The sequence below is a fragment of the Dipodomys spectabilis genome, unplaced genomic scaffold (assembly GCF_019054845.1).
Source record: "Dipodomys spectabilis isolate Male_0828 unplaced genomic scaffold, ASM1905484v1 ptg000003l, whole genome shotgun sequence".
In the NCBI taxonomy this organism is placed as follows: Eukaryota; Metazoa; Chordata; class Mammalia; order Rodentia; family Heteromyidae; genus Dipodomys; species Dipodomys spectabilis.
Genome location: NW_024870680.1, coordinates 10,955,267 through 10,975,645, shown reverse-complemented (window position 1 = coordinate 10,975,645; position 20,379 = coordinate 10,955,267). Strand labels below are relative to the sequence as shown.

Genomic DNA, 20,379 nt, shown 5'->3' with positions numbered 1-20,379 from the left:
TGTTCACCTATTAGAAATAGAGTTTCAGATGCTGTGGAAACAACTAATACCTTTCCCACACATTAAGCAGTATGTAAGCTGAAAGAAAATTTAAGCCCTACAGTAATTTGTTAAGAACATATCTGAACCAGAAGTTCTAAGCAGAAGCCATTCCTGCTCCTATGTCCTAATGTAGGAGGCTGATGCAGAAAACATCATGCAGGGGCAGTAAAGATTAGTGAAGAAGCACAATCAGGAAGAATCAAAGCCTGGAGGTGCCAGGGAGAGAACTTGTTCCCAAGTTGCCAGCCCACTTAGCCCAGACTGTGGTGTGTATAATGGATCCACCATAGCCAAGCCCATCATCAGTGCCGATGGACTAATGATTAAGCCACCTTGAGCTGAGTGTCTGGCAAATTTCATGGCATTTATTTTTTTTAATTATTATTTTGATTATGCCTGTCCTGGGGCTTGAACTCAGTGCCTGGGTGCTGTCCCTGAGCTTCTTTTGCTCGAAGCTAGCACTCTACCACTTGAGCTACAGTGCCATTTCCGGCTTTTTCAAAGTAGTTTGTTGGAGAGTCTCTTGGACTTTTTCCTTCCCTGGATGGCTTGGAACTGTGGTCTTCAGATAGCAGCCTCTTGAGTAGCTGGGATTACAGGAGTGAGCCACCAACACCTGGTTGACAAAACATATGTGTGTGTGTGTGTGTGTGTGTGTGTGTGTGTGTGTACTGGAGCTTTAACTCAGGGCTTCAGGCTTTCACTTGGCTTTTTCACTTGAGTCTCATTTCTACCTCCATCTTTTTGCTGGTTAATTGGAGATACATATCTCTTAGATTTACATGCTCAGGCTGGTTTTAAACCATGATTCTCAGATATCAGTCTTCTGAGTAGCTAGGATTACAGATGTGAGCCACACTGGTGCCTAGCAAAACCCCTTCTTGATAACTGTTTTCTAGCAGGTAATCGTGTAGTAAGAATACTTGTTGTCTGGTGGGATGCTCACACCTACCATTCCTACAAAGAAGGCAGTAGAGTGACAGTGAAGGAGGTTCCTTCATGCTGCTGAGCTTCCTGGGTTGGAAGGTGTGCAGGGCAGTGCACACTGACCTTGCTTAGCACGGCACTGGTGCCTCTCTTTTCCAGCCTTGCCCCACCTAATCACATGGTGGTGGGGAGGCTCCCTAGGCCCAGAGTGGCAACCCCATCTAGAAGGCACACATGTCTACAAACAGATGAGTCTTTACTTCATTATCGCCTCGGCCGGGATATGTTCACATCTGATATTGGATTAAAGAGGTGCTAAAATCAATCAGGCTACAGAATAATTTCCAACACAGAATGAAAAAAAAAAAAAACCTTCTGGGCCCCACACTTAACCAGATGGACTGCCTCCACCTGATTTTTATTTTTAAAAAAATGGAGAACTTGTCACCACTGACAGCCTAAATATTACACTTTCCTCCTCCTTCCTCCCTTTCCAAAACATTATCACTGCCATTCCCATGACCATCACCTCCTCATTATGCAATAATTTGTAATGATAATAAATAGCAAATGTTGATTGTATACTTACACATGCCAGACCCTGAAAAATAGCAATGAATTTGAGTAGGATGAGAAACTAAGGTTTACTAAATGCCTACTATGTGCTAAATGCTTTTCCACTCATTGTATCATCTTATCTTCACAGATGATTGGTGAAATAGGTACTGCCAGCCCCTTTAAACAGATGGAGAAGAACAGGTAACAAAGTCCAAGGATACACAGGTAGCAACGGGAGAAATGGAGCTATTTAAGAAGCTTCATTTTGGCAGGGCAAAATGGCTCATGCCTGTAATCTCAGCTGAGGATTACCATTTGAAGCTAGCCAGGCCAGGAAAGTCCGTGGGACTATTTACGCAAGTAAACTACTTAGAAAAAGTTGGAAGTGGAATGGTGGCTCAAATGGTAGAGTGCTATCCTTGAGCAAAAGAAGCTCAGGGACAGGATAGGCACTGAAAAAGGAAGAAGGGAAGGAGAAGGAGAAGAAGGAAGAGGAGGAAAATAAGAAGAGGAAGGAGAAGGAGGAGAAGAGGAAGAGGAAGAAGAGGAGGAGGAGGAGGAAGAAGAGGCGAGAGGAGGAAAAGAGGAGAAGGAGAAGGAGTAGGAGGAGGAGGAGGAAGAGGAAAAGAGGAGAAGGAGGAGGAGGAGGAGGAAGAGTAAGAGGAGGAGGAGGAAGAAGAGAAGAGAGGAGGAAAAGAGGAAGAGGAGGAGGAGGAAGAGTAAGAGGAGGAGGAGGAGGAGGAGGAGGCAGCAGTGACGGCAGTAACAGCAGCTTCACTTCACTGACAGTTACAGAAGAACTTATAGGTTAGAATTCTGTTATCCCCCATGTAGCTTCTCCTGCCCTAAGGTAAGCAGTCATATAGGAAAGCACCCAATAGGAAAGGCTTCAGTTTCTGAAGCTATTTGGCCTGCAGGAAGTTGTCTCCATGACAGTGTTCCTATCACAAGCCTCAGAGGCAGGATAATGTACATAAGTTACTTACCCTAGTCTTATTCTGAGAAGCAAATGAAAAGAAACTGCTTCATTTATAGCCAAAACAATACAGGTCAGAGTCAGACACAAGGCCACACATCTATTATGCTACAGAGCTGGATTTGACTTCAGGTTCTCAGAGTCCAAGTCTCTGTTCTCTGTCCATGTTGTCATGGGAAAACCATGAGAACAGGACTTTCATTCTGGCCTACACAAGGTCTCTTACCTGCCATCTTGCCTGCTGATTGTATACCCAAAGAGAGGGTTATTGACGAAACTGATGTTCACTCCAATCAGTGGGGTCCCATCTGACGTCATCACTTGACCACGAATGACACATGCATGTCTGTGGAAAGAGAAGAGAGAATAACATGATGTATCTCTCATGGTCCAAACCTTGGCCAGCAAGAAATGCCTAGGAGACTGAAGACTGAAATCAGGCATTAGTGGCTCACACTTGTAATTCTAGCTACTTGAGAGGCTGGGAACTGGAGGATCATGATTTGAGGCCAAACAGAACAGAAAAGTGTATGAGAACCCTTTCTCAACTAGTAACTGGGTGTGGCATGCCATCCTAAATTACATGGGAGGCTTAGATTGAGGGGATCATGGTTCCAGGACAGCCTAGGCAGAAAAGTTCATGGGATTCAATCAACAGAAAGAATCTGAGCATAGTTTCTCACACATATGCCTTCCCATCTAGGCTGAGATGCTAAAATAGGTCAATTGGAGTCCAGATGGAAGTCTGGACAGGAAGCAAGACCCTATCTCAAAAAATAACCATGCACAAAAAGGGCTGAAGTCATGGTTCAGCAGTCATACGCCCACCTAGCAAGTGTGATGTCCTGAGTTCAAACCCCAGGTATCATAAAGGAAAAAGAAAGAGCCGGGCACTGGTGGCTCACTCCTGTAATCCTAGCTATTTAGGAGGCTGAGATCTAAGGATTGTAGTTTGAAGCCAGTGAGATTCCTATCTCCAATAAACTACTCAGAAAAAGCCAGAAGTGGTGCTGTGGCTCAAGTGGGAGATTGCTAGCCTTGAGCAAAAGAAGCTCAGGAAAAGTGCCCAGGCTCTAAGTTCAAGCCCCAGGACAGGCAAAAAAAAAAAAAAAAAAGACAGAGGCTAGTCACTCAAACACACTCTGCAGCTTTGAAAAGTATCACCTCAGTTTAAGGCATCACAGTGTCCTTGAAAGAATTTTAGGAAGTGTTTTCACTAGGAAGTTATTTTTCTATGATATTGTATGATGTAAGGAGATAAAGCTCATCCAAGAGGGTAACACAATGTGGTTATCCATGCAGATATGGTCAGGGGTTCTGGGTTCAAATTGCAGCTCTGCACGTCCTAGCTCTCTGAATTTGTGCAGGTATATGACAGCTCTTTGGGTCTCTGTTTTTGTTTATTTTTAATTTTTTTCCTAGTACAGAATAAGCTCCCTACAACAATCACTGCAACAGCAGTGATTGCCACTATCTCTTTAGAAGTGAATATATAAGCAAGCGAGCAGACTGAGAAGGATACTTCTTTTCTTCTGACATTAGGTACAGGAGAAAAGCAGATGCTAGCATCCCGCTGGGGTGGGTTCTGGAAACTTCCACCTCTTTTAACACCATTCCCAACTCAGAGGACTGCCTACCAACTACTCAGCTGCAGTCAGAGCAATGGGGGATTGAGAATAAATAGGACAATTGGAAATAATCTAGAATGATGTTTTCAAGATATTTCACAAACAAAATCTTCTTACAGGTGACATTTTATAAAGATTCCAATGTGGAAAACAAACCTAAGGAAGAACTGCCCTAGATGGCATATGAGGTGCTGGTCCTCTCTCCTTCACAGTGGGGTCTTTGCCCCAGTAGGAGTTGGTTGGAGAATCAGAGTTCATGGAACCTTTCCATTTTATAGAGGTGGAAATGGAGAGGTTGCATTATTTTCCCAGAGCCACACAGGAAGGTGACTCTGGGCCTTACCTTCCTGGGTCAGATGCATTTGATGCCAAACTCATCTGTTGATCATGGGCAAAGGTATCAGGGGGGCTGTAAATGTCCTAAGGCATCAGGGCACTATGGACCTAGCCCTCAATGACAAGATAAATCTCAGACAACAATTCAGGTGCAATTGCTTCCATAATTCTCTCTAGTCATCTGGGTAAAGAAGGCTTTTTTTCTTTTCTGGTCCAAGGAAGAGCTACTGATGCTCATGGGCATTCATGAAATAAAAGTTCTCAAACTTAGATCTTGTTTTATTAGGTACCCAAATATCCCTACCTTTCTAGAGTGATAAACTTTTCTCTGTTTGATGAGAAAAGCAATTAACACCAGCCTTGTAAGCAGCTGGTCTCTCTAGTGTCAGCTTGTCCTTTCTGAAGGCAAGAACACCTACCCACAATGCACCATGGGCCCCCCTCCCCCCTGCCCCACTCCACCTCACTTCACTCCATACAATCTGGTTAATGCTAATTTAGTCAGTGGTTTCTTCCCAGGTCCTTGGTTTAAATGCAATGACATGGCAAACAAGTTAAGCAGGCAAAGCTCAGCAAAGACTTCCAGTCCTGCTCTGAAGGTCTCCCAGTATATTTAGGTGAAATTATCTCTCCATGAATGGGAAAAACTTCTATCAATTGTGTTCGGCTGGTAAGGAGAGATGCTTCCTTTAATGGAGAACAATTGAATTTCTTACTGTTGAAACTTTGTCCTTCTAGAAAATTACCAACAGATTTCATCTCCCCTTGCTGGCTTTCTTCTAGCCATCTCCTGACATACAAACTTTTGGATTCCGCCTCTAGATCTGGCACTCTGTGCAGGACTTCCTTTGGTGGTGAGGGAAGAAGGGTTGTCCTGGATGCACGCTCTTGTGTGCATACAGGCCAGCCCCTCTTCTGATTTCTCTCTCTTTGGGGATTTCTTGATAACTGGGAAGTGCTGAATCAGCATTATTTGGCTCTTCCATAGCCTGTAGTTCAGCAAGCCAGAGCAGATGTCATTTTAGCCCAGGCTCCTGTGGGTTGCTTTTGGATTCTGGAGAAGATTAGGTTGACTCCCTGTACCCTTGTAAGCCATTGAGACCTCACGCCAAAACAGGCATTTGACTCAGAAATCAAGGCCTGAAGAAAAATACTTCCATCCCCTTTCCGTTTGATCATGAATTTTCAGTTGTCGAGAAAACCCATGTAACATATAGCCTCCCTGGACATGGGAGAAGAGGCCCAGTGGAGCCTTCAAAAATGTGCTTTTCTCTAGAGAGGTGTGAAAAGTTACGAGTGCCCAGCTTCATGATGCTTGCTTGGCTTTCTGCATTTACTCAGTGGATGCCACCAGTTGGTAAATGCTTACCAACACTATTTCAAACAATATACAGGGAAAGAAGGAAGGAAGGAAGGAATGATGGAAAGAAGGAAGAAGAAAGAGAAAAATGAAAGAGAAAAGAAAAGAAAAACAGCTGTAGTCTGCAGTATTTCCCACTGCTATGGTGTAAATATTCCCATCATGGCTTATTTCAAGCTACCAACAATATTCGACTAAACACAGAGCCAGGAAGGAACAGACTTACATAGTATTGCACCACAGAAATGTAATTAGTCCCAAATAACCTCAAAATCAAAAGATAATTCTAAAAGACAGCAAAATACTTGGAAATTAATTGAGTTTTGAACATTTAAAACCTTTTAGTATATAATTATAGGCAATTTAGTTTTTAATAATGGCTGGGTTTAGCAACCAAGTCCCAGAATTCGAAAACCTTTCTCTTTCTTTCTTCAATACCGAAGCCTGAGCCTCTACAACTTCAGCTACACTCCTAACCTTAAATATTTAATCATCAGTTCTTATGAGCTGATAGGAGGTGCCCTCTGCACAGCAATGAAACATTGGCCCTATTATATAGTTAAGGGGCAGGTTCTTGCTCAGTGTTGGGGAGGTGGCTAAGAAACAGCTGCAGCTTTGAATGTGAGGTTCCATTATAGAAGACCACTTTGGTGAGAAGTCATTGATGCTGGGCACCCAACCACTCACATCACTTTGGTTTCTTATCTAGTTCACATCAACGTCTTACCAGCAGTCCTATATATGATGCTTTTCATTTTTCCTTGGTCACATCTTGGCCAATGGAGTTGGAAGATACTGTTTTCTATTCATGTTTAAAGTTTCTTCTAGTATCATGGCCTCAGTAAGGCTAACCAACTCCTTCTGGCACAATTAATCACCTGTAACTCTGGGCTCTTGTGTACCTTACAAGTATCTCTCCATTACTGTGAATGGAGAGATTACTGTGAATTACTCATTACTGTGACTATCACATGTTTATACCATTCTTACCTACAGATCTGTCCCATATGCTTGTAAGTGAGCTAGAACAGGGAATGGGGCCTTATTGCAATTAGACAGACTAAAGATGGGATGTTTTCCTTTTATTGTTCAGTGAATAAAGTTCAAAACACTAAAACTCAGAGAGAAAAGACTTGCTCAAAATCACCCAGAGAGGAACTCAACTGATTGAACTTGTACTCAAAGTTGGGACTTGTTACTCCCAAATCCTTATTGCTACTACTGTGTTATGTACATAGAGTCAACTATATGGTCTAGGCACTGCTAGAACTGACAAAAAGCCACTTTGAAGTATCCTGGTGTAGTTGCCTTTGACATCAGGGAGTCAACACATGGGTTTGGCATATGTCAGGCAGCTGGGGTACAAAACAAGCAATTAGGCTAGGTGAACTCTGCCAGGAGGGAGGGCTTATGCCAGGGTTTTGGGGGAGGGGGTGAGGAGGAGGGATTGTCAAACATAATGGCATTGGTTCAAATCTATGCTCAGAGTCTGACGGAAGAACGCTTGTGGATAGCAATGAGATTTGCCTGACTGATTCCTGAGGACAACAGCCAAGTTTGAGATCAAGAGAAGAATCTACTGGAAGGATGACAGATGGATTGTTCCCCAATCTACCACTCAAAAGAATCAAGCAAATAAAAAAATGAAAAACAACAACACCAACAAAACCAACCTCCACTGTCATTTAGAGTGTGAAGAGTTGTGAACAGGGAGTCATGGCTTCTCATTCTGACTCTGGTAGCTAACTGACATTGGAGAGTCATCAGGCTTCTAAAGCTCCAGTCTCTCATCTGCCAAGCTCATTCAAATGTTTCCCACCCCCACATACTTAAGAATTTGTCATTATTTTAAGCGGGCACCAATGGCTCACGTCTATAATCTTAGATACTCAGGAGGCTGAGAGCTGAGGATCACAGTTCAAAGTCAGCCCAGGCAAAGTCCAAAGCCCAAAGTGCAGTTCAGAGTCCATGAGACTCTTATCTCCATGAATTAACAATTAATTAGCTATAGCTCAAATGGTAGAGTGAATAAAAAAGTTGTGAACAATGCTCAGGCTATGAGTTCAAACCCTAGTACCAACATACACAAAAACACAAAGCATATAATTATTTCAACCTGGTGCTCCTCAATCTGGTTCAAGTATTCCTACACCAAGTGGCTTCAGAATCTTAATGGAGTAATAAAATGCTTATCTTTGTATCTGCACTGTTTCCTCTATCTGGATCCTTCCATTGGCCTTTTTCACCTGAAAGCTGCCTGTTCTCCATTTGTACCCCAGTGGGTACATTCTCCAAGCACTGGCCACCATGCCTTTCCTTGTCTGGGCTATTTCTGTATGGACTCAGCACTGTGGACCACGGGCTCCTTGAAGAAAGGAGACATGGCATTCATCAGTCATGTCTCCCTCACTGAGCATGCTTGATGCTCAGTTCTTAGTGGGTAGGAGGAAAGTTTCCTTCAAAATAGGTGTTTGCCCTGCAATTTGAATGTAATGCATAGCTGAAGCTCTTGGTAAATTATTTGCAAATGAATAAAGAGATGATGTGCTTTTCTTAAGATCATGACAGAGAACTTTAAACTACTTGACAGGAAGATGGCTAGAGAACCTAGGCTGCCAAGGTTGGGCCTGTCTATGTGGCCAATCCAAATTGCTCCATTAGCTGGTCCCTGCCCTTGGAGGGCTCACCTTTAGAGGGCACTTCAGCTTACACCTCTTGTTTAAAAAGCTTACCGCTAAAAAGAAGGATTGTGGATTGTACAATCGGATAAGAGGAGAGGAAGGGAGACAAATGGCAGTTTTCTATTTCCCTTCCCCTCCTCACTCCATCAAATGAAAGCAACTAATGACATTGGTATTTAGGAGACTGGAAAAATCAGCTGGGATCTAGGTGGCAAATAACAACTGTAACCTGTTGCTTAAAGTATTTGCTGCCCCATGCTGTGATTGGTTATGCAAATCACTCCTTTTCATCACATACTTAGAATAAATTTCTATGCCTGCCTTGTGAAAACAAACTATCTTCCATGCTCCTGCCTGTTGAATGAGATCTTTCCAGCAGCTACCACAATTTATCTTATAAGGACATTTCCTGGGCTCAGATGGGAAGTCCCACTTAGCAGCCTGTCACTGGGTACCACTGGAGGATAAATCTAGTCACAGCTCAACTGCCCACTCTGCAGCTTCTAATTTAACCACCCTTAAAGTCTAGCCACTCAGGCTGCTCTGCTTCTTCTTTTCCTAGTTTTCCACCCAATATTCTGCCCTAGTTTACTTAACTGGCTTTTCTAGCCTGACACCTTCCATCCACATTGATATTCCTAGCTACCAGGAGGCTGAGATTTGTGAATCATGTTTGGAAGCTAGCCTGGGAAGGAAAGTCTGTAAGACTCTTATCTCCAATAAACTACCAAAAGTTCCGGAAGTGGAGTTATGGCTCTAGGGGTAGAGCTCTACCCTTGAGCAAAAGAAGCTCAGAGACAGTGCTCAGGCCCAAAGTTCAAGCCCCAGGGCCCGCATACACAGAAAAAAAAAACAACTAGGCTTGTGGTATGTGTCTGTGATTCCAGTTTCTTGGAAAAACTTTTTCCTAGGAGGAAAATCCTACTTGAAAAATAACAAAAGCAGGGCTGGGAAGGTGGCTCAGTGGTAGAGCGCTTGCCTTGCATGCTTGAGGCCCTGGGTTCGATTCCTCAGCACCACATAAGCAAACAGAAAAAAGCCGGAAGTGGCGCTGTGGCTCAAGTGGTAGAGCACTAGTCTTGAGCTGAAGAGCTGAGGGACAGCGCCCAGGCCCAGAGTTCAGGCCCCATGACTGGAATAAAAAAAAAAAAAGAAAAATAACAAAAGCAAAAGGCGGGGTTCATGACTCTAGCAAGTATGAGACCCTGAGTTCAATACCCAGTCTTGGTAGAAAGAGAGAAAGAGATGAGAAACAGGGAACAAGAGAGAAGGTGGAGACAGAAAGAGAAAGAGGGAGGAAGAGGAGGAGGAGGAAAGGAGAGAGAAAGGAGGGAGAGATGGGAGGGAGGAGAGAGAGAAGAGAGGAAAAAGAGAAAGAGAAATTCAGGGGAGAAGGGGTGGCAGGGGGACAGGTATGGTGAGGGGTCTATAAGAGCAGCTGGGTATGGACATCTAATGCCCAGGTTCCTAGGCAGAGCAGATGCGGAGTTCTAGATGCAGGTGAAAGTGAGAATAGAGGCCTGGCAAGAGAAGGCAAGGCGTTAATACTTGGGCAGCAGGGCTGTCAGGCTGCTTACAGCAGGCCTTGGGCATAGAAAATGGGGCTGAGATTCAGGGATTCACTCTGCAGAGCTAAAAAAATTATGGGTCAGACAGAGAGACAGTAGGTAAGATGTAGGCTGAGCAGCTGTACTTGCCCAAGGCCCAGCTCCTTAGGCTGAGATTGGTGGGGGAGGCATGAGGGAGAGGACCAGGCAGAGCTTGCATTTCCCACACCACACAACTCCCTGTGCCCAAGAGCCAATGCTTGATGCTTGTGGGCCAGATACACTCCCTGAATGTCCTGATCTTCTAGTCCCCATTGAGGGTATTAGTCATGTGACATAGGGCTCTCCAAAGACTTTAACTTCTTCTTTTTTCCTTTTTGGTTTTGGTTGGTCATAGGGCTTGAACTCAGGGCCTGGGCTCTTTTGCTCAAGGCTAGCATTCTGCTACTTTGAGCCACAGCCCCACTTCTGGTTTTGTGGTGGTTAACTAGAGATAAGAGTATCATGGACGGGGCTGGGAAGGTGGCTCAGTGGTAGAGCGCTTGCCTTGCATGCATGAGGCCCTGGGTTCAATTCCTCAGCACCACATAAGCAAAAAGAAAAAAGCCGGAAGTGGCGCTGTGGCTCAAGTGGTAGAGTGCTAGCCTTGAGCTGAAGAGCTGAGGGACAGCGCCCAGGCCCAGAGTTCAGGCCCCATGACTGGACCAAAAAAAAAAAAAGAGTATCATGGACTTTTCTGCCTGGGCTGGCTTTGATCTATGATTCTCAGACCTCAGCCTCTTGAGTAGCTAGGATTACAGGTGTGCACCACCAGCACCCAGCTATAGTTTAACTTCTTATTGTCAGATGGAATATAGAACGCCATGACTTACAAATACCAGAGATAGAGTTTCGAACACAAGAAACCTCACTCAGAATGTATGAGTCTCAACTAACTTCCCCCCTGAGTCAAGGTTCTCCAGCACAGAGGGCTACTCTTTTTGGCCATCCTATGGTGCTGTACAAGTACTTAATAAAATTGATACTTCAGCCTGAGCTTCACATTTTTCTCTTGGTTCTCCTAGTAATGCTAAAAACCTATATGCATACAAATGTAACACTATTGCTATTGGTGACAATGGCCAGGGACACTGAATGCTTACTGCCCTGACAACTAAGCATTTTCTGTCATTTAATCTTCACAACATCCTTTTTAGGAGAATGATCCTTATGTGACAGAGGAGGAGAGAGAAAGGCAGGTACAGAGATACGAGATATGGGCATAGTCACATTTTGGCTGGGCTCTGAGGCCAGAGTTCTAGAGCACATTGCATGCTGGCTTTGCCCTGTGGTGCACAGTACAACACAGGCACCATACCATATGGATTTCTTAATTCACCATGCTGAGATGGGAACATGCAGTCAGCACAGAGGCTTCTCCAGTGCCTGGAGAGCATGGCTTTCAATGCTGGCTCTGCCACCTAGCAGCCTATGACCTTAGCCAGGTCATTCAGCTTCTCTGTGCTTCTGTTTGCACCCCAGTCTAAGAGTCCTGTGGTCTTGGCCTGGGTGTGTAGGTGGGAGGTGGTGGGGAAGAAGGGGGAAGGGATGTGGATTTAAAAGCATTACTACTTATAAAACAGAAAGCATAGCCAGGGCTGAATGGCTATGCTGTTCAGAAGGCTGAGATCTAGAGGATCAGGACTCAAAGGTAGGTTGGAGAGGAGGCTCTATCTCCAAAATAACCAGTTAAAAGCCAGGCTAGAGGCATGTTGCAAGCTGAGCAAGTACAAGTCTCTGAGGAAAGAAAGACAGGAAGACAGGAAAGGAAAGGAAGGAGAAAGAGAGAGAGAAGAAAGGAAGGAAGGAAGGGGAGAAAGAATTCAAACAATGAGGATACAAAGCACATTGTTGGTGAGTGTTAGGTGCTATTGCTCAATGCATGCTATCTACCTGACTGTGTGGGAATTAGGAGGAGCCCCATATTCCAGAAGAGGACACCGAATCTACCCTGCCCAAGGTCACTGGCCCCACTTGACAAAGAACTTGATGTAGGTCTTCTCTCTCCAAGCCCTACGCCCTAAGTCCCTTCTATGTCACCGCAGCATCTGCTGCTAATGCTCCCTGTGATGGACAGCGAGGGACAAGCTTAAGCTACAAAGCAAACAGAGATGGTAATTTGTTTTTGAAATCAATAAAGGGATGATCAAGTGGCAGAGGAGGAGTTGTTAGCTGCTCATCACCATGATGTGCAGAGTCACTGGCAGCATCTGCAATTGAATTCACCTTTGCTTATCATCATCCACACTCATCGCAATGTGGAGAGGGATTGAAACAACAACAACAACAATATGAATAATATATTATGGCTGACATTTTTGAGGAAGTAAGATCTTTACTTTCTTCCATCTTCCATCAGGTAATTTATCATTGTCTTTCTTTTCTTCTTCTTCTTCTTCTTTTTTTTTTAACTGATGGGGTAGCCTGTCAGCTCAGCTTGTTCTGAAAGCACAGGAGTATAATTCAATAATAAATTTGCTCAGAAGCTAGCTGTCAGGAAGTCACTGTTTATTTGAAGTCCATTAGGTGATTTCCACTGCTTGGTCTATCTGAGGGTCTTTTGCAGGGCTATCTGAGGCCTGGGGCAGAGGTGGGGACAGAGGTTTCAGATGGTGAACAAATGCCCTTCCATAGTAATGGAACCACCAAAGTACGTGTGGTTTCAGCTCTGTGGTGAGCTCCTAATTACATCACATGCATGATCATTTCTCCTACCTTTCCATGTGTGTTTCCTTTTGTAAGCTCTTGCTTACAAAATTCTTGGAAACAGTGCCCTTTTTTTAAGGTTAGAAAAAGAAAGTCTGATGCTTGACCTGACATCGAAGTTATTTCAGTTCTGGGAATCCTGACAAAGGAGTAATGCTCTAACCTGGTTTGGGGACAAGTAACAGGCAAACTTTCTATGTCCCTGTCCTGACATGATCTTTCTGGCTTCATGACTCCCCTGTTCTTCTTCTTTCATACATACCCTTTGCTTCCCACAATCACATCCCTGACTTCCTAAGCCAATCTAGATTTCAAGTGAGAGGGCATATCTCCTGGGTTTTGTTTTTGGAAAATAATACCACCATAATTACCCTCTGGTTCCATTAAAGTTCTCTCTATTCTGATTATCCTGGAAAATCATGCTGTTGCTCATGCTGGTTCTGCAATCTACAATGCATTTTTAAACTCTGTGGGACTGAAGTGCATAGTAAGCAATACAGCTTATCCTAGAGTGCACACACACACACACACACACACACACACACACACACACACACACTCATGTGTACACATGGACACATGCATGCACACATATTCATGTATACTTACACACACAAAGTATGCTGCATATATACACTCCTGCACTTGTAGACAAGCTTACATAGCCAAAACAAATCTCATGGAATACGTAATCTTTTTAGTGTATCTGGTGTTTTGCTTCCTTTCTATGCCATTGCATTCAAATTCACTTAAAGGAAAACAAAGTTTTGTCAGATATGGTGGCTCAAGCATATAATCCTAGCTACATGAGATGAGGAAATAGGGTAATCACAGATCATAGCCAGTCCTGGCAAAAAAAAGAAAAAAGAAAAAAGTTCATAAGCCAGGTGCTGGTAGCTCATGCCTGTAATTCTAGCTACTCCAGAGGCTGAGATGTGAAGACTGCATTTTGAAGCCAGCCTGGGCAGGAAACTCTGTGAAACTCATCTCTAATTACTACCAAAACAAGTGAAGTGGAACTGTGGCTCAAGTGGTATAGTACTAGCCTTGAAAAAATGCTTAGGGGTGGTACCCAGGCTCTGAGTTCAAGCCCCAGGAGACTGGCCCTGGCCCCTCAAAATGAGACCCCATCCCAACCAATGTCTGAGCATGGTGGTACATGCCTGTCACCCTCAGTGATGCAGGTTAGCACAAATAGGAAGACTGTAGCTTGGGCATACAGTGAGGCCCTATCTCAAAGATAAAAACACAAAAAGTTCTGGAGGCATGGCTCAGTGGTACAGTGAAGCCCTGAGTTCAGGCCCCAGCATCACCCAAAGCGAAAGGAACATCCATAAAATAGTTTCAGCCCACTAAACTGAGTTCATAAAGCACAAATGGGTTGTTATGACCCAGAGTTTAATAATGTTTTAATAGACGGCACTCTTCAATGAAGTCTTTGTCCCAGGCCAAAAGTCACCTCCTGCCAGGACTACTCCTTCATTCCTTTCCATCAAGGAACATCTACAATTGCCTAGTCAAGGCTGCCTTGTGTCATGTGCTAGAGAAACAGAGCCATGTCGGAGGGAGCCACACCAGCAGTGGGAACCAGGGTTCCCCTTTGAAGTCTGAGTACCTCCTCCCATTCCTTTCAGGCCCTTAAGCAGAGATTCACTGACTCATTCCTGTGTTCCTGGTCCAGCCCCTTGGAGGCACTGGTGTTCTATGACAGGTAAGGTACACACACACACACACACACACACACACACACACACACACACAACCTTCCTGGCTAAGGTGCATGTCTCTTTCCATGCCTGGTACAGAGTAGGTGCCAGGCAGTGGTCATCAATTTGATCTGTGTATATGGCAGTTCTGCCACACGCAGGATCTGACCCTCTCTGCAAGATGCCATCCTCCGCCTCTTTACTTTTCCTATTGTCTCCTGACTCCTTGAGTTTCCTCTGGGTTGAATTCCTCCCATTAGCTAAGTCTTTTAGTTTCCTGTCCACACCTACCTGCTTATCTGAGTTAGCAGATAAACAGCAAGCCATGCCAGCCACCATTACATGGGATGGTTCCTTTGTCAAACCCTCTTCCTACACTCTGCTAACCTGTCTAGCTACCACCAATCAAGGATTGCTCACTAAAGTTATGTCTAGACTTTGACCTAAATTGTCTTGCCCAGGAGAGCAGATACAACCAGCAGTAGAAACTTCTATATGCTGGGTGTTCTTGTGGGAGATTTCTCAGCTTGTGCTCCCTTTCCCAACTGTCTGATCTCCAAGCCCTGTGTCCTTTCATTCTGGAATGTCCAGTTGGAGATCCTTTGTCTACCTTCAGACCTCCGTGGTCATCCTCTTTTGCTCAAGTCTTAACAGTAGATGCCCTTCACTGTATTTTGCCCATGACTCAAGGTGAGGGACAGGTATTCCACTGGGCAGATGGCCAAGAGAATAATGGTATTGGAGCCACCTAATGTGGTGACCATTACCCAGGCCTGCTATGACCCCTCCTACTTTAGATCAGCTGAGGTCACCCACACTTCTATCACTTGAGGTCACCCATACTTCCATCACTTTGAATAGAGATGACTGTATTAGTGAGAGAATGCCAGCCAGCCACTGTCTTTATTAAACCTGTGCTGAAAGCCCAGGGTGTGATGGTGCATGCCTGTAATCTCAGTTACTTAGGAGATGGAGACAGGAGGATCTTGAATTTGAGGCTGGTCCACACAAAGTTCATGAAACCCTGACTCACAAACAGAATAAAAGCAAAAGGGTTGAGGTATGGTCCAAGTGATAGAACATTGGCCTAGCATGTGTGAGACCATGGGTTCAATCCGTAATACCTCAAAACAAACAAACAAAAACCCTATGCTGATATTCACCATAGACAAATGATAGAAACAACCTAGATACTCTGCAAAAAACAAATCGATCAAAAAATGTGACACACACACACAGAGAATTTTACTCATCCATCAGGAAGAATACTATTGTGTCATTTGCAGGGTCCTGGAAGAAAAATTATGTTATGTGAAGTAAGGCAGGCTCAGAGAGACAAAGGCTGCATGTTTTCTCTTTCATATGGAAGTTAGATCTAAATGATAAACATACATGCAAACATATACAGGGTCATATGCACATATGTATATTGACTAATGTATAGTATATTTAGAGAGGACTGAAAAACTACTAACTTACAGGTTAACAAAATGAATACCAGGAAACTGGAATCTATGTGCAGAGGGGGAAGGTGAAAAGGAGACAGACAAGTAAAGAAAGGAAGGGTAGGTGAATATAGTCGTCATAGTCAATGTACAGGTGTGAAAAATGGAACCAGGTAAATGGAAGGAATGGGTGCGTTTGGGGAGAGAGGAAAAATGGAAGGATTAACATTGATCAAGATGCACAGTACTCAAACTAATATGTTGAACTGAAGCCCTTTTGTACAACTACTTAGAGATAATTAAAAAAAAAGATCACAAAAAGCAAACAAAACAGAACACAACAAAGCAAAAACAAAACCTGTGCTGAGCAAGCCAACTAAGGACTGAAAGCTATGAAGCCATGAGTTAAAATAAATCTTCCTGCTTTTTAAGTTGTTCTCTTGACAACAAAAATCAATTGGTACAACCAGGCTCTCGGAGGGCAGCCTTCCTCATTTAAGTCATCCAGCAGGAGCCTCTTCCTCTCCACGGAGTCCAGTCAGGCCTCGCTGGGCTTAGCTGGAGGTTCATTCCCTCCCTCGGATCGTCCCTGCTCCATCCCCTCTGGCGCCAGCTAGGGCACTGTGTGGAAGCACGAGGACCCCGATGTAACTCCTGGTGTCACACATTGCTTTGGAGAACTTCCTGCTTCATAATCCCAAGGCATGGGGTCACCTCTGAGAAGAGCCCTGGGCTCTGAGGCCATCTAGCTGGCTTTCACTGCTGAAGAGGGTCAGACAGTCCAGACCCAGTCAGTCTTAAAGGTCCCTGAGCCTGGCATTCAACTGCAGATGAAGCAGCTAACATGTGTTGAGGCCTGCCTTTTCCTGCCCATTTTCCAATTGCTGTAGGGTTGCTGGCTGATAGCTTGCATTTTGAGGGCTGTTAAATAGAATCCCAGATAAACTGTACAAACTGTGGCACAACACATGGGAAGCAGGATGATATTGGGTTCATCTTTTAGTAACAATTTTTTTTTTTGGTACTGGGGATTGACCCTAGGCCGTGCACATGTTAGACAAGCATTCTATCTCTTGAGGCACACCCCCCCCCAAGCCCGCTTTTTTGTATTTTGTTCTGGAGATAAGGTCTTACTAACTTTTCTTTGGGCTGGCCTTGAACTCAAGATCCTCCTTTCTACCCCTCCTGAGGAGCTTGGATTACAAATGTGTGCCATCATAACTGTCGAGACACAGCTTTTATTATGTCTATACCCAGGCGTCTGGTCAGGTCTGGCTGCCTGTCAGCAATTCTACTGTCTCTGGAGCAGTGCCACTGGATTCCTTTCTAACAAGGATACCTGCTGACAGCCAGCTGGCAAGAAGGTGGCCTTCGTCCTTCCTCAATAATGACCCAACAATCTAAGCCTGGTTCCTCTTTGGATAGCTGGGTACTAGGTAACTCAGCCGGCTGGACATGTGGTTTAATAATGTGAGTTGTGTCTGTCACCTTCTCTAAACCGGTCCTCCGCCTCCAAATCCAACACTTAGGAGTTGTTCATGACATATAAATTGCTTTGGAAAATAAAGAAATGGAAAAAGGGAGGGTGAAGAAAATAGGAAAGGATAGATAGAAAAGCAGCACTCTGAGAAAGCACGTTACTCTCAAGTTTCACATCTAATGAAGGATGCGGCGCTAGATGCTTTCGTCTTGTTGTGGTACTAGAGTTGGATCTCGGGGCTTCATTTGCTTGGCAAATGCTCTACGGTTTAAGGCAGACTTCTAGTTGCTTTGTTTTCGCTTATGTTTTTTTTTTTTTTTTCCAGGTAGAATCTTATGCTTTTTGTCTGAGGCTGGTCTCAGACCATGATCCTTCTACCTATGCCTCACTTAGCTGGGATGACAGATCTGACATCATGCTTGACTTAGTCTATGAGATTGAGTGTTGTTAATATTATGCCCAGGCTGACCTCAAATCATCCTTCTCCCAATCTCTCCCTCCTGAGGACCCATGATCACATGCATGAGCCATCAGGCCTGGCTCTATGTGGAGTCCTATATGCTTTTTTCATTTAATTCTTACGGCAACCTTGCAATATAAACATTACTATCAGCTCAGTTTCACAAAGGGGACTGAAGTCTGATAGATCACATAGCCAGAAAGTGATCAAACAGCCTTCCAATCCAGGTCTATGACTTCCAGGCTCATGCTATTTTTTTTCTCATAATGTGCTGCTGTTATATGGGCCATCTGATCACCTGCTATGTAACAAGCCCTGTTTTAGATGCTTTATTTTAATCACTTTTATAGCTTTTATGAAATAGTTAATATTATCACCAATTAGGAACTGGAAACACCTGCACACAAGTTACATCACTTCCCCAGGACTGCATGTGACTACTGCAATGTAAAGCCAGCACTAAAACTCTGAGCCCTTCCCTAGGACTGCACTCCCACACAAGAGGAAAGAAAGCAACAACTCCCATTTGGAAACTGACCTCACTTTATCCCAGCTGTACAAAACAAGTACTGCAAAGATTAAGAATGCTGAGTTGGAAGCTGGGCACTGGTGGCTCACACTTTTACTCCTAGTTACTCAGAAGGCTGAGATCAGAACAGTTCAAGGCCAGCCCAGTTATTTAAAAAACAAAAAACAAAACAAAAAACAAAACCAATGCTAGAGATGTGCCAGAGAATCAGCACAGCAAAGCCCAAGGTCCTGAGTTCAAAATCCAGTATTTAAAAAAGCCAAGATGAGCACTATGATTCTAGATGACTAATCACTTAACTTCTTTTGCAGAGGACTCTGTTTAGGGGGTGGTAGTGTTGGACAGCTGTTTCTTTTGAATCTAGATCAGCAAGGAACAGGGATAGAATGATGCAGGCAAATGTTAGGTAACAGGAATTGTACAGTTACATTTTGGCAGCCTCCATTATCTATTCATTTGCAGAACAAATAGTATTTTGCAAGCTCTGTCTTAGGTATTACAGGTTTGGAGATGAATGATTCCTGCTTTCAAAGTGTATGTAATTTAACGGAAGGTGACAAATACATAAACAACCATCTGGGAGTTGATTTTTCCTTTTGCTATTTATCTTTTGTTTTTTATTTTGTTCCCGTACTGGGGCTTGAACTCAGGGCCTGGAGGCAGTCTCTGGGCATTTTTTCTCAAGGCTGATATTCTATCATTTGAGCCACACCCCCAGTACCAGCTCTTTGTTGATTAATTGGAAGTAAGAGTATTATAAACTTTCCTGCTCAGGCTGGCTTCGAACGTCAATCTTCAGATCTCAGCTTCTAAGTAGCTAACATTATAGGCATGAGCCACCAGTGCCCACCTGGATACTCATTATTTAACCTTGCTTGACTCTGAATCCTCAGTATAAAATTAAGATAGAGAATCCATCCATTCATCTATCCTTTCTCCTTCATTTTCTTTCTCCCTCTCTCCCTCCCTCCTGCTTTTTCTTCCTGCTATTTCTTCATCCTTCAAGGCAATTTACATGTCATGAGCAATTCTTAGGTGCTAAGATGAATAAGACACAGGACCTCCCTAGAGGACTCAGCTCAGAAGGGTTTACAGCTGTATGACTCAACTTTATTCAACCATTTGTCCAGAGCCATCCATGTATCCAGGTGTGACAGAACCGAGATTTGAAGCTCAGCCTGGCCTTCCTGAGTCTGCACAGCTCACTACCCCCAGCACAGGCTTTTCAATCCCCCTCTTACCTTTCTTAAGGAAAGTCAGGCCTGTTGAAGCAATAGCACTGAGACTCCACTGAGAGTCCTGCTGTGACTCATGGCACTGAAATATCAGGTTAAGTAAGTGACCAGGATGACACCAGAGGAACATGGCCCTGCTGGCATGGGCAGACTGCCATGGTCAAGGCACCTTGCATGCAGAACAGCTATAGGCAGCCAACAAGCTGTAATTGGATGCCATATGGATTTGGTAATGAAAGGCAGGGCAAGCAACACTTCTTAGGTAGGAATATTATTTATATCTCTTGTTGATTTAAAGAACTCACACCAAAGGAAGGCCCACAAACATATAAAAAAATCACACAACTGAATAAAATAGCAGGAAGTTTCCTACTCAGATACCAAAGCAACATTTTGAGCCAAAATAAATGAATAGATTGCCCTCTTCCAGCCCCTCGGTCCCTTCCTGGCTCTACCTCTTGATTGGCCTTGTGAAAATGGGAAAGGCACTCTGTCTCTCAGTTCTCTGAATTCTTGGAGTAGGTAGAAGGGTGTGGTCTCTAAAGTATCCGGATGTTTCATCCCTCTTGCTGGATTCCTTTCACGTTCCCATCTAGTGATACTCCTTGCAAGGATGGACAGGGGCAGTGGGAAGAGCGTGGCCCTGGGGTCTACTATGTGCAGCCATGATGCCTTCTCCCTGCTGCCTCTACTTACCCAGGGATGATGGGAAGAGAGAGTCTCA

General features: G+C 44.1%; 1 protein-coding gene across 6 annotated transcripts in view; it reads right to left on the bottom strand.

The window, feature by feature from the left end:
• The window catches only part of Tenm4 (teneurin transmembrane protein 4), a 411,966-nt gene that overhangs the window by 66,989 nt on the left and 324,598 nt on the right, over positions 1 to 20,379 (bottom strand). For all 6 annotated transcript variants that reach the window (XM_042690345.1, XM_042690339.1, XM_042690307.1 and 3 more), the window contains one exon: positions 2,730 to 2,849. In XM_042690345.1, coding sequence (XP_042546279.1) covers positions 2,730 to 2,849 — 120 coding nt within the window. The remainder of the gene's footprint in view (positions 1 to 2,729; positions 2,850 to 20,379) is intronic.